The sequence below is a fragment of the Eptesicus fuscus genome, chromosome 5, assembly GCF_027574615.1.
Source record: "Eptesicus fuscus isolate TK198812 chromosome 5, DD_ASM_mEF_20220401, whole genome shotgun sequence".
NCBI classification, from domain to species: domain Eukaryota; kingdom Metazoa; phylum Chordata; class Mammalia; order Chiroptera; family Vespertilionidae; genus Eptesicus; species Eptesicus fuscus.
Window position 1 is genome coordinate 84,294,783 of NC_072477.1, and position 13,927 is coordinate 84,308,709.

The 13,927-nt window shown below is 39.5% G+C and overlaps 1 protein-coding gene across 5 annotated transcripts in view; it reads left to right on the forward strand.

Moving 5' to 3' along the window:
- SCFD1 (sec1 family domain containing 1) overlaps positions 1–13,927 on the forward strand; it is a 121,357-nt gene that overhangs the window by 71,206 nt on the left and 36,224 nt on the right. For all 5 annotated transcript variants that reach the window (XM_054716504.1, XM_054716502.1, XM_054716503.1 and 2 more), the window contains 2 exons: positions 6,100–6,162; positions 11,794–11,869. In XM_054716504.1, coding sequence (XP_054572479.1) covers positions 6,100–6,162; positions 11,794–11,869 — 139 coding nt within the window. The remainder of the gene's footprint in view (positions 1–6,099; positions 6,163–11,793; positions 11,870–13,927) is intronic.

Sequence of the window (13,927 nt, forward strand, 5' to 3'; positions counted from 1 at the left end):
AAGAACAGGAGAAATCTCCAGGAAAAGAACTAAATGAAATGGAGGCAAGCAAACTACCAGATACAGAGTTCAAAACACTGATTATAAGGATGCTTAATGAACTTATTGCAAAATTAAACAGCATATAAAAAGACACAGAAACCATAAAAAAGAACCAGTCAGAAATGAAGAGTACACTAACTGAAATGTAGAATAAATTACAGGGAATCAATAGGAGAGTAGATGAAGCAGAAAATCAGTCAGCAGTTTGGAATGTAAGAAAGCAGAAAACACCTAATCAGAACAGCAAAGAGAAAAAGGAATCCCCAAAAGTGAGTCTGGAACAACTTCAGGCATACCAACATTCATATCATGGCAGTGCTAGAAGGAGAAGAGAGAGAGCAAGAAATTGAAACATCTTTTTGAAAAAATAATGCCAGAAAACATCCCTAACCTGGGGAAGGAACTAGACACAAGTTCAGGAAACACAGAGTCTCAAATAAGATGAACCCAAGGAGGCCTGTACCAAGACACATCATAATTAAAATGCCAAAGGATAAAGGCAGAGAGGGAATCTTAAAAGGAGCAAAAGAATGACTGTCACTCTCCTACAGGGGAGCCCCCACAATGTGTATGTCAGAAAGGATTGGCACAAAATATTCAAAATGAAGAAAAGGAAGGACCTATAATCAAGATTACTTTACCCAGCAAAGCTATCATTTAGAATTGAAGAATAGATAAAGAGCTTCTAGACAAGAAAAAGCTAAAGGAGTTCATCACCACCAAACCACTGTCACAAGAAAGGATGAAGGGTCTTCTTTAAGAAGAAGGGGAAAAAATCAAAAGATGAATAATAAAATTACAATAAATATATATTTTTCATTACTTTAAATGCAAATGGATTAAACGCTTCAATCAAAAGATATATATACGATGACTGAATGGATAACAAAACAAGAACCTTACATAACATTGCCTACCAGAGACTCATTTCAGATTAAAAGACACACAGAGACTGAAAGTAAAGGAGTTTCCATTTCATGAAAATGGAAACGAAACAAAACAAAACAAAGTGGTAGAGTAATACTTGGACCAGACGAAATAGATTTTAAAACAAAGGCTACACAAGAGACAAAGGACCAGCAACTCCACTTCTGGGTATTTAACCAAAGAAAATCAAAACATTAAATCCATATATGTATTGCAGCATTATTTACAACTAGAGGCCTGGTGCATGGATTCGTGCACCAGTAAGGTTCCTTAGCCTGGCCTGTGCCCTGTCGCAATTCAGGACCCCTCGGGGGATGTTGGAGAACCGGTTTCAGCCCAATCCCTGCAAGCCGGGCCTCTAGTATGCATACAAGATCTTTGGTTAATCTCTTCCTGCCCTTCTCCCTACCCTCTTCCCTCTGAGATTCATCAGTCTATTCCATGTTTCCATGCCTGTACGTTGAGCATCTGCTCCCTGGTGGTAAGTGCATGTCATAGCTACCAGTTGAATGGTTGCACAGTTGCTTAGGCTTTTATATATATAGATGTCTAAATCACAGGTGTATACCTGAAACATATAATATTGTGTCTACTGTAATTTGCTTTAAAATGTTTTAAAATGCATAGCTAGAGAAATATGCCAAGTTGTTAACAGTGTTATCTATCAGTTGTGAGTTTATGAGTGCTTTTTATTATCTACCAGTGGCCCGGTGCACGAAATTCGTGCACATTAAAAGGGAATTAATTAGAGGAAATACTTTAATATTGCTATTTGCCCTTTCTCTATAATAGAAGTGTCAGAGATGAAAGAAAATTAGTAAATGTATATGAAAATCTTCCTCCTATCAGAGTCTGGGACACACCGCGGGACCCAGAATCAAGTCCCTACCCACTCATGCCTCGAAATCGCGTGAGACCCAGACCCGGCCGGCTCTACCCCCATTGGGCAAGATCCAGACCCAGCCGGCCCTACCCCCGTTAAGCCCCACTGGGCGAGTGGCACAGCCTCAGGAACCCCCAGCCTGGTGCCAGGCGGGGGCACAGCCTCAGGTCCCCCGGTGCACGCCAGGTGGGGGGCACGGCCTGAGGTACCCTGGTCCAGCACCAGGGACGGGGGCGCGGCCTCAAGTACCCCGGCCTGGGGTTGGGGGGAGCGGCCTCAGGTCCCCCGGCCTGGGACGGGGGGCGCAGCATCAGGTCCCCCAGCCTGGAGTGAAGGGCGTGGCCTGAGGTCTCCTGGCCTGGCACCGGGGCAGGGGGCGTGCCTTGAGGTCCCCTATCAAGCCCTGCCTGGCGGGGGGGCACAGTCTGAGGTCCCCCATCAAGCCCAGCTGGGCAGGGGGCGCAGCCTGAGGTACTCCATCAAGCCCCACTGGGCAGGGGGCATGGCCTGAGGTCTCCCGTCAAGCCCTGCCAGGTGGGAGGCGTGGCCTGAGGTCCCCCATCAAGCCCCACCAGGCGGGGGGTGCGGCCTAAGGTCCCCCGTCAAGCCCCACTGGGCTGGGGGGGGGGGCGCAGCCTCAGGTCCCCCTTCCCGGCGCCACTCAGCCTCAGGTCCCTGCTGATCACTCGTTATGGGAACCCCGCCTCTACTGTGGGCACAGCCATCTTGTGTTGCGGGAACCCCGCCTCCACTGTGGGCACAGCCATCTTGTGTTACAGGAACCCCGCCTCCACTGTGGGCACAGCCATCTTGTGATGGCATGAGGGTTAATTTGCATATTACCTCTTTGTTATATAGGATACTTGGTTATTTTAATTTTGTTTATTTGTGTTCTTATAATAAGGAAAAATACACACAAAAAACTTCCTTTAAAACCATCTTTTCCAATTTTCATAATATGTAAACACATATTTGACTATGTGGCATACATCATTGTTTTTTAATTATGATTATGTGGGAATTCCTTAAGCAAGCATTTGGTTTTATAAAAAGAAAGGCAGTCTTTGGCATCATTTTATGTGATTATAAAAATTTTAATTTCTAATTTGTAACTTTTTTTTAATTATAAGAGTTATACCAGTTTATTCAAGGAAACTTTAAAACTCAGGTATAACGAAAGTAAAAATTTACCTGTCATCTCAACATTCAAAATGTACAAGTAAACATCCTATCTAATAAAAGGGTAATATGCAAATTAACCATCACTCTGTCACAAAGATGGCGGCGCCCATAGCGGCCAGGGCGCTGGACACTGGTGGCGTTGACCCGGGGGCCAGGGTGCGCAGGACGCAGGGGCAGCATCACCCCAGCCATGAGTCCCAGCATCCCACGTGCCCCAACCCGTGGAGGGAAGGAGGGCGGGCGGGCCTCTGGCCAGAGGCCGACCGGGGTGCGGGATGCTGGCGTTGTTGCAGGCCGGGCTGAGGGACCGCCCCCCGCCCGTGCACGAATTTCGTGCACCAGGCCTCTAGTCCTCCTATATAATAGAAGTGTTATATGCTAAATGTCCGACCGATTGGTCGACTGCTCTGTCAACTGCTCGACCAGTCGCTATGACGTGCATTGACCACCAGGGGGCAGATGCTCCGACCAGTAGGTTAGCTTGCTGCTAGGGTCTGGCCAATGGGGACTAGGCGAGAGGGCTGGACATGCCCTGGAGCCCTCCTGTGGTTCCTTCCCGGCTAGTTGGTCCCCAGGGCCCTGACCAGGACTGGGTGAGATGGCCCCAACAGGCCCCGATCGCCAGCCAGGCCTAGGGACCCCACCCATGCACGAATTCGTGCACCGGGCCTCTAGTTAGTGCATATTCTTTCATATGCGCATTAAATATAGTTTTTAGAACTGGAAAATCATTATTACAGATACAGTTTTGTATTCTGGTTTTCCAGTACCTTTCATCATACCATTTTTTCCTTGTCTTAGTTTTCTTTTTTTAATATATTTTTATTGATTTTAGAGAGGAAGGGAGAGGGAGAGAGAGATGGAAACATCAATAATGAGAAGAATCATTGATCAGCTGCCTCCTGCACACTTCCTACTGGGTATTGAGCCTGCGACCCCGGGCATGTGCCCTTGACCGAATCAAACCCGGGACCCTCCAGTCCGCAGGCCAACACTCTATCCACTAAGGCAAACTGGCTAGGGCTATCTTAGTTTTCAATGGTAGTGTGTAGTGTTTGTATAACATTCAGCCATATAAATGTATTATTATTTATTTATCCCTTCTTTATTGTTTTGATATAGTTGTTTCTAGTGAAAAATAAATTTATGTTAATGGAAAAAATTCTAATCTGCTGAAAATAGTTGATTCATATCCTCCTTTCTTAACAAGATTGTGGGTTTTGTGTTTGGGATTTATCTAATGGTATATCAGTGGATTTTAGAATACACTGAGTTTTAAAATCCACTGATAGTGGACATAGAATATTTTTAGCATTTCAACTATCACATCTTAGTGATTTTTTTTTTTGTTTTTATTCTCATAAGATTTTCTTGCATTTAGGTAGAATTTTTTTTTTTACTAAAGCATTTGAAATAAGAATCATAAAAGATCTAAGATTCACATAAAAATGTTTATAGCATGCTACTTAAATATAGAATAGCATCTACAATGTGATATTAATTTTGTCATTAAAAGTAAATATATGTTAGCCCTGGCAAGTGTTGCTTAGTGGTAAGACCATCAGCCTGTGCACCAAAGGGTTGAGGGTTCAATTCCTGGTCAAGGGCACAAACTTGGGTTGCAGCTTCTGTCCCTGACCCCAGTCAGGGTGCATGTGGGAGGCAACCAATCGATGTGTCACTTTCACATTGATGTTTCTCTCTCACCCTCCTGCCCTCCCTCCTTTCCCCGCTCTCTCTAAAAAAAAAAAAAAAGAAAGAAAAAATCAATGGGAAAAATCCTTGGGTGAGGATTAACAACAACAACAAAAGTATATATTCTATATATGCAATGTCCATAGTTTCAAAGAGTATCCACCAAAATCATAACAGTGGTTACCTCAAAGTGGGAGGGTTCTTCTGGAGGTATTTTGTTTTCTGGACTCTAAAATGAGCATATTCCCAGAAGGAAAATATTTAGGACATATCTAAGTGCCATCTTTTTGCCCATATTTCAGGAATTGTATAGTTGATGTAAAAATTCTGGACATTTAGAAAGATTGAAAAGAAATGACTGTAAGCATTTAAGTATAAAAGTGTGTGGTATGGGATATAACTAAAAGGAAAAATCATTGGGTAGTAGAATTAGAATACTAGTGTTAATGAAGAAAATGGTTTTGAGCTGAGTCTTAAAGGGAAATGTACAATTTCTACTAGAGAAGAAGACAGTAAGTTTATACCTCCCAAAAAACAGCATGAACAGAGGCATGTATCTGGGAAAGAGGACTTGTGGAATGTGGGGAGCAGTAAGGAAACTAAACTTAATCAGTACATAATGCTTCTTTAAAGACAGCAAGTCTATTACATGTTAATGATTGGATAGAAAGGAAACGAAAAATTGTTAAGTTTGAAAAATACACGTATTGTTTCCTAAAGAATCTCAATGTTTCAGTACTAATTGTACTATATTTGAGTATTATTTTACATGGTTGTAAATTTATATAATTTTGGTTTCTATAATTGTTTTGGTGCTAATTATACTGAAATATCGTATTTTATTAGTTAAAAATGATTTCTTTTTTCAGAAAATGTCTGCATAGTAAAATTTAAAGTTAATCAATAGATATTTTATTTTTTATTGAATATATTGGTTAATAAATTATATAGGTTTCAGGTTTACAATTCTATAATATATTATCTGTATATTATATTACCACCCCAAGTCAAGTCTCTTTCCATCACCATTTATCCAACCTGTACCCTCTTCTACCTCCCCCCACCCTCCTCTGTCAATAAATACATATCTTTTAAAATATTTTTTTTTTTCATTTCAGAGAGAAAGGGAGAGAGAAAAGCATCAATGATGAGAATCACTGACCGGCTGCCCCCTGCATGCCCCACACTGGGGATCAAGCCCACAACTCGGACATATACCCTGACCAGGAATCGAACCGTGACCTCCTGGTTCATGGGTCAAATCTCAACCACTGAGCCACACCAGCCAGACTCAATATATATTTTAATACCATGATACTGAATGTTAGCTCTAATAATCGACATTTACATATAACTGTTTTATTTCTTAGGGCTTTTGCCAAGATGGCCTCAGCTCCTGCCAGCTATGGCAGCACTACTACTAAACCAATGGGGTAAGTAGTTTTAATAATTCTGATTGGGTAAGTCCGGTACTTTAGACCATAATTAGACTTTCATGCCTTAAAAACACACTGGCACTTTGAATGCAGAATATTTTTATTGTGATAGAGAATAAATATCAATATGCCTTTAGCTTGTTAGTTTAAATTTTCATTTTAAAATGTAAGTTAATATATTTTACATGGTATGAGCTATTGGCTTCTTTTGCTTCCTTCTTAAAACATTACATTTTTCATTTCCAGAAGATAAATGAAGGTTAAAGCTATCTTTACATCAGTGTTGATAACTAATATAGACTTGAAGCTAGGCACTTAAGACCTAGCTTCAAGGTAGACCTGGGCATCCTGCTAAATAATAGGGAGGAAGTCTCCAGGGCTGGGCATGACTTCTGACTCCACAGTATCGTATAGAGTCTGCATGATTTTCAAAAGAGCTGAACAAGGTAATTCTAACCACTCTTTTTCATACCATACTAGTTTCAAATTCTTAGCTTATATTTTATTGTTTAGAGCAAAAGCATGAAGCCCAGAGAAAAACATGTTTATCCTAGCCCAATCCTGAGCTACCACTTTTTAAAAATATATATTTTTATTGATTTCAGAGAGGAAGAAAGAGATAGAAACATCAGTGATGAGAGAGAATCATTGATCGACTGACTCCTGCACACCCCCTATTGGGGATTGAGCCTGCAACCCGGGCCTGTGCCATGACCTGGAGTCTAACCATGACCTCCTGGTTCATAGGTCGATGCTCAACCACTGAGCTACGCCGGCCTGGCACTACCACTTTTTAAAAAAATGTGTTTTTATTGATTTTAGATAGAAAGAGGAAGGGAAAGAAACAGAGAAACATCGATGAGAGAGAATCATTGATCACCTGCCTCCTGCACAGCCCTTATTGGGGATCGAGCCCACAACCCAGGCATGTTCCTTGACTGGGAATTGAACCAGCGACCTTTTAGTGCATGGGCTGATGCCCAACCAACTGAGCCACACTGGCCAGGGCTTGATCTACACCTTTTAATGAAACCATTTACAAAAACAAAATTACTTGTCATAATGCAGAACTTTATAAGTGTTTGACAAAATGAGTCCAGCTGACTTCACCTACAGTCGTGTTGTACAGGTTAGCACACTCCCTCAGAGTTGCCTGGTACTAGGGAATCGCCTGAAAACTGTCCATTCCAACAAAGGTTACTTTCTATTGTTTCTGATTTTGTCCATCTCTTCATTTCAGAGAGGCATAAGGACAAGATAGGGAAAAAGAAAATATATTGGAAAAATTACTGTTGACTGTAATAAATAGACTTAACAATTTCATGCCTTAAAATCCTATTGAATAGTAAAAGCCTCTTACATTTCTTATGGATCTTGTAGTTGAGGATTTAAATAAAATGTGTTACAAGAAAATTTTGGATGCTTTAAAGGATATCTCTAGCCTTCTGATACCATAACACAGGATTACCAGTCTGTCTCACAAAGCATCCTTTGATCCCAAAAGAGAGGCTGTTGGAAACACACATATAAACCTAGTACGGCAAATCATTTGTTGGTATTTTTGATGTTAAAAATTTAGATAACATTCTTCAGAATCGAGGTAAAATTCATCAGGTGTGTTATGCTTCACATTTTATATGATAGATTTTATGTATAGAAAGAGCGACTATATACAATGCAGGATTGGATCTAACTGCCATGATAAAGAGAAAATAGTAACTTTTGACCTCATCATACTTATGGGCATATATATATATATATATATATATATTTATATATATATACACACACACACACACACACACACACACACATATACACACATATATACACATATACACACACACACACACACACACACACTTTAATATGTTGGTGTTTTGAATTCCTAAAGCAACTTAATTTACTATCTTTAACTTTTTCTTTTAGCATTAAGGCAACCAAGAAAGCAAGCAGTTCTCTACAAATTATAATTTGCCTAAAAACTACAGCTAAGGCTCATTATTTACAATAGCTAAGATCTGGAAACAGCCCAAGTGTCCATCAGTAGATGAGTAAATAAAAAACTATGGTACATTTTACTCCATGGAACACTATGCAGTTGTAAAAAGAAGGGTCTCTTACCCTTTGTGACAGCATGGATGGACTTGGAGAGTATTATGCTAGGCAAAATAAGTCAGTCAGAGAAACACAAATATCACATGATTTCACTTATATGTGGAATCTAATGAACAAAATAAACTGACAATCAAAATGGGTCCAGAGACATGGATACATGGAACAGACTGACAGCTCTCAGAGTGGGTGGGAGGGATGGAAGAGATTAACCAAAGAATATTATATACATAGCGCATGGACACAGACAATAGTGTGATGAAGGCCTGGGGTGGGGCAGGGGCTAGTGGAAGGAGGAAATCCGGGACATCTGTAATGCTGTCAACAGAGCTGGTTCTTTGAAAGGATAAACAAGATTGATGGACCTCTAGCCAGGCTCACCAAGAAGCAAAGAGAGAGGACCCAAATAAACAAAAGCAGAAATGAAAGAGGGGAAATAACAACAGATCCCGACAAAATACAAAGGATTGTTACAAAATACTACGAACAACTCTACTCCAACAAACTGGACAACCTAGAGGAAATTGACATATTCCTAGAAAAATACAACCTTCCAAAACTCAATCAGGAAGATTCTAAACAGCTCAACATGCCAGTAACTATGGAAGAAATAGAAGCAGTCATCAAAAAGCTTCCGGCAAACAAAAGCCCGGGGCCAGATGGCTTCACAGGAGAGTTTTATCAAACTTTCAAGGAAGAACTAAAACCTATCCTCCTCAGACTATTCCAAAAAATTCAAGAGGAAGGAACACTTCCAGGCTCCTTCTATGAAGCCAGCATCACCCTAATACCAAAACCAGATAAAGACAACTCAATGAAAGAGAATTACAGGCCAATATCCCTCATGAACATTGATGCCAAAATCCTCAACAAAATTCTAGCAAATCGGCTCCAGCAGTACATCAGAATGATCATACACCATGACCAAGTAGGATTTATCCCAGGAATGCAAGGATGGTACAATATCCGCAAATCAATAAACGTGATACATCACATAAACAAATTGAGAGATAAAAATCACATAGTCATATCAATAGATGCAGAAAAAGCATTTGACAAAATCCAACACCCTTTCTTGATAAAAACTCTCAACAAGGTGGGAATAGAAGGCTCATACCTCAACATAATAAAAGCTATTTATGATAAACCCACAGCAAACATCATACTCAATGGGCAAAAACTAAAACCATTTCCCCTAAGAACAGGAACAAGACGGGGATGCCCACTCTCACCACTCCTGTTTGACATAGTACTGGAAGTATTAGCTATCGCAATTAGGCAAGAAGAAGAAATAAGAGGCATCCAAATTGGAAAAGAAGAAGTGAAGCTGTCCTTATTTGCAGATGACATGATATTGTACATAAAAAACCCAAAAGATTCCATCAAAAAACTAATAGACTTAATAAATGAATTCGGCAATGTAGCGGGATACAAAATTAACGCCAAGAAATCTATGGCTTTTCTATACACCAATAATGAACTTACAGAAAGAGAGACTAAAAAAGCAATCCCATTTACCATCGCACCAAAAAAATTAAGATACCTAGGAATAAACTTAACTAAGGAGGTAAAAGACCTATACGCAGAAAACTACAGGACACTGAAAAAAGAGATAGAGGAAGACGTAAACAGATGGAAGAACATACCATGTTCCTGGATTGGTAGAATCAAATCATTAAAATGTCCATACTACCCAAAGCAATCTACAGATTCAATGCACTCCCCATCAAAATACCAACAGCATATTTCACAGACCTAGAAAGAACTCTCCAAAAATTCATCTGGAATAAAAAAAGACCCCGACTAGCCTCAGCAATCCTCAGAAAGAAGAATAAAGTAGGTGGGATCTCAATACCAGATTTCAAGCTGTATTACAAAGCCACTGTTCTCAAAACAGCCTGGTACTGGCACAAGAACAGACATATTGATCAATGGAACAGAATAGAGAACCCAGATATCGACCCAAACCACTATGCTCAATTAATATTTGACAAAGGAGGCAAGAACATACAATGGAGTCAAGACAGTCTCTTCAATAAATGGTGTTGGGAAAACTGGACAGATACATGCAAAAAAATGAAACTAGATCACCAACTTACACCATACACAAAAATAAACTCAAAATGGATACAGGACTTAAACATAAGACGGGAAACCATAAAAATACTAGAGGAATCCACAGGCAACAAAATATCAGACATATGCCACAAGAACTTCTTCACTGACACTGCCCCTAGGGCAATGGAAGCTAAAGAGAAAATTAACAAATGGGACTACATCAAAATAAAAAGCTTTTTTACAGCAAAAGAAACCATCAACAAAACAACAAGAAAGCCCACTGCATGGGAAAACATATTTGCAAATGCTATCACTGATAAAGGTTTAATCTCCAACATCTACAGGCAGCTTATGCAACTTAATAAGAGGAAGATAAATGATCCAATAAAAAAATGGGCAACAGACCTAAACAGAATATTTTCAAAAGAAGACAGAAGAAAGGCCAAGAGACACATGAAAACATGTTCAAAGTCACTTATTATCCGAGAGATGCAAATCAAAACAACAATGAGGTACCATCTCACACCTGTCAGAATGGCTATCATCAACAAATCAACAAACAACAAGTGTTGGCGAGGATGCGGAGAAAAAGGAACCCTCGTGCACTGCTGGTGGGAATGCAGACTGGTGCAGCCACTGTGGAGAACAGTATGGAGTTTCCTCAAAAAACTGAAAATGGAACTCCCATTTGACCCAGTAATCCCACTCCTGGGAATATATCCGAAGAAACTAGAAACACCAATCAGAAAGGATATATGCACCACTATGTTCATAGCAGCACAATTTACAATAGCTAAGATTTGGAAACAGCCTAGGTGCCCATCAGCAGATGACTGGATCGGAAAACTGTGGTACATCTACAAATGGAATACTGCTATAAAAAAGAAGGAATTCTCATCATTTGCAGCAACCTGGATGGAATTGGAGAACATTATGCTAATGAAATAAGCCAGTCAATGAAAGAACAATACCACATGATCTCACTCATTTAGGGATAGTAAAGAACATTATAAAGTGGTGAACAAAAAGATAGATACAGAGACAGTAAAGCCTCAAACAGACTTTCAAATTACAGGGGGAAAGTTTGGGAAAGGTGGGGGAGTTTTGAAATCAAACGAAGGACTTTATGCATGCATATAAGCATAAACAATGGACGCAAAACTATGTGACTAGCTATAGCTAAGGCTCAGCAATCAAAATGTTTATTTTGAGGTCAGTTCTTCATTTTCACATTTTGTTAATAATTATTGACTAGTCAGTATTTTATTACTTTTTCAGTGTTAAATAAAATTGCAGCAGTAATACCAGAATTCTCAGGTCACTTCTGTTTAGTGAAAACAAATATGGTAGGTATAGAGGGCATCAGCATGTGGTATGTAATTAAGCAAATATTTTATCTATAATCTATTGGAGAGATAGTTTATGCTTATTGTGATCATCTTCTTTTGCCCCTAGTCTCTTTTCACGAGTCATGAATACTGGATCGCAGTTTGTGATGGAAGGAGTGAAGAACCTGGTATTGAAACAGCAAGTAAGTACACTTGTTAGAAAACATACTGGTAATCTTTCAGTATAAGTTCACATGTTGACAGGTTGCTCAGCTAAAGCAACTTCTAGATATATTCAAATTATAACTATTAGGAATAAAATAAAAACAAGGGTCTTTTGTTGGTATATTTAAGGATTTTTCCGAGGTCTGTCATTGCTTATTTTCTTTTAATTTGCTCTTGGATTTTACTGACATTTTTATTTTTCTTTGAAAGTGCCTTAATTGAGAAAAATAAATAAAACATATTTAGAATAACAAACTGCTACATAATCCATATTATTTAAGTTTTAGCATATTAAGAGAGTAGAGTAATGAATTTAGTAGCCTAAAGGCCTGTGTAAATTAGAATAAGTAAAACATTTTAAGTCCTAGCTGGTTTGGCTCAGTGGATAGAGCGTCAGCCTGTGGACTGAAGGGTCCCGGGTTCGATTCTGGTCAAGGGCACATGCCTGGGTTTCGGGTTCCATCCCCAGTGTGGAGCATGCAGGAGGCAACCAATCAATGATTCTCTCTCATCATTGATGTTTCTATTTCTCTCTCCCTCTCCCTTCCTCTCTGAAATCAATAAAAATATATTTTTAAAAAATTTTAAGTATAATTTATGTATTGGGGTAATAAACCTATCATTTAATTCAGTGATGGCGAACCTATGACACGCATGTCAGCACTGACACGCGTAGCCATTTCTGATGACACGCGACCGCATGCCGAGGATGAAACATTTGCTGCTCCTGAGGATGAAACATTTGCGACTAGAGTCTTGGAGTTAGTTTTTTCCTCAAAGTGACACACTACCCGAGTTATGCTCAGTTTTTTGTCGAAGTTTGACACCCCAAGCTCAAAAGGTTGCCCATCACTGATTTAATTTCATACTTCATTTTGGAATACCTGTCTTAGTTTTACACATATGACATTTTTAAATGGTTTTTGTATTTGTCTTGTTTTTCTCTTATTCTATTACTAGTAGCCCTGCGCACGAATCCGTTCACCAGTAGTTCGCCAGTAGCTCGCTGCGGCCCTCCAATAGCTTTCCGCCCACTGCCCCGCCCTCCTGTAGCTCCCCCTGCCCTCCCTCCCCCTTCCATCCCCCTTCCCCCCCACCCCTCTCATAGCTTGCTGCCCTGCCCCCTCCTGTAGCTCTCCACCACCTGCTTGTAGCTCGCTGCCCCACCCTCTTGCTGATCCGTGATCTGGTCGTTACGCAGTCGGTCGTTACACTTCACGGCGTAATGACCATTTGCAGATTACATCTTTCTTATATAGGGTATAGCTATTCTGCATCAGAGAGTCATTAATTTGGTTTTTTCAAAGATAATTTGGTTTTTATTTTCTTTTATGGAAATTTTCAGATATACATTAGTATGTCAAACTCTCCTGAACCTTTCACCAAGCTTCAACTCAAGATCCTTTCATTCTTATTTTATCTTCCCTACCTACATTTTTAAAAAAATTTTATCTATTTTTACTGGGATATTTTAAAGCAAATCTGAGACATAATATTCACACATAAATATTTCAATTTATAATGAGAAGGTTTTTAAGGCTAAATTAAGAAAAGAGCTGGAGTTAATTTTCAGTTAATCATATGTGAATATTGTTTGCTTACTTGTTTTCAGAAGAAAATAGATATTTTCTTTCTCTGAATTTCTTCATACTTCTTAAAATGTTTACATTAGTATTTTATATTGATATTTTATTTTTGTTTTGCTTTTTTAACCAGTTTTATTGAGACATAATTGACATATAATATTTTACTTCTTGATGAGTTCCTTGAGAGCCAATAATTTCATCCCCATCTTTGAATTTTTACATGATCCTTTGCAAAAATAGGTATTTAATTGTTATTTGAATAAATAAAAACATTTTATTATAAAAATCATGTAGGTGCCCAGCCGGTGTGGCTCAGTGGTTGAGCATCCACCCATGAACTAAGAGGTCACGGTTCAATTCCCAGTCAGGACACATGTGTAGGTTGCCAGCTCCATCCCCAAAAGGAGGCATGCAGAAGGCAGCTGATTGATATTTCTCTCTCATTGATGT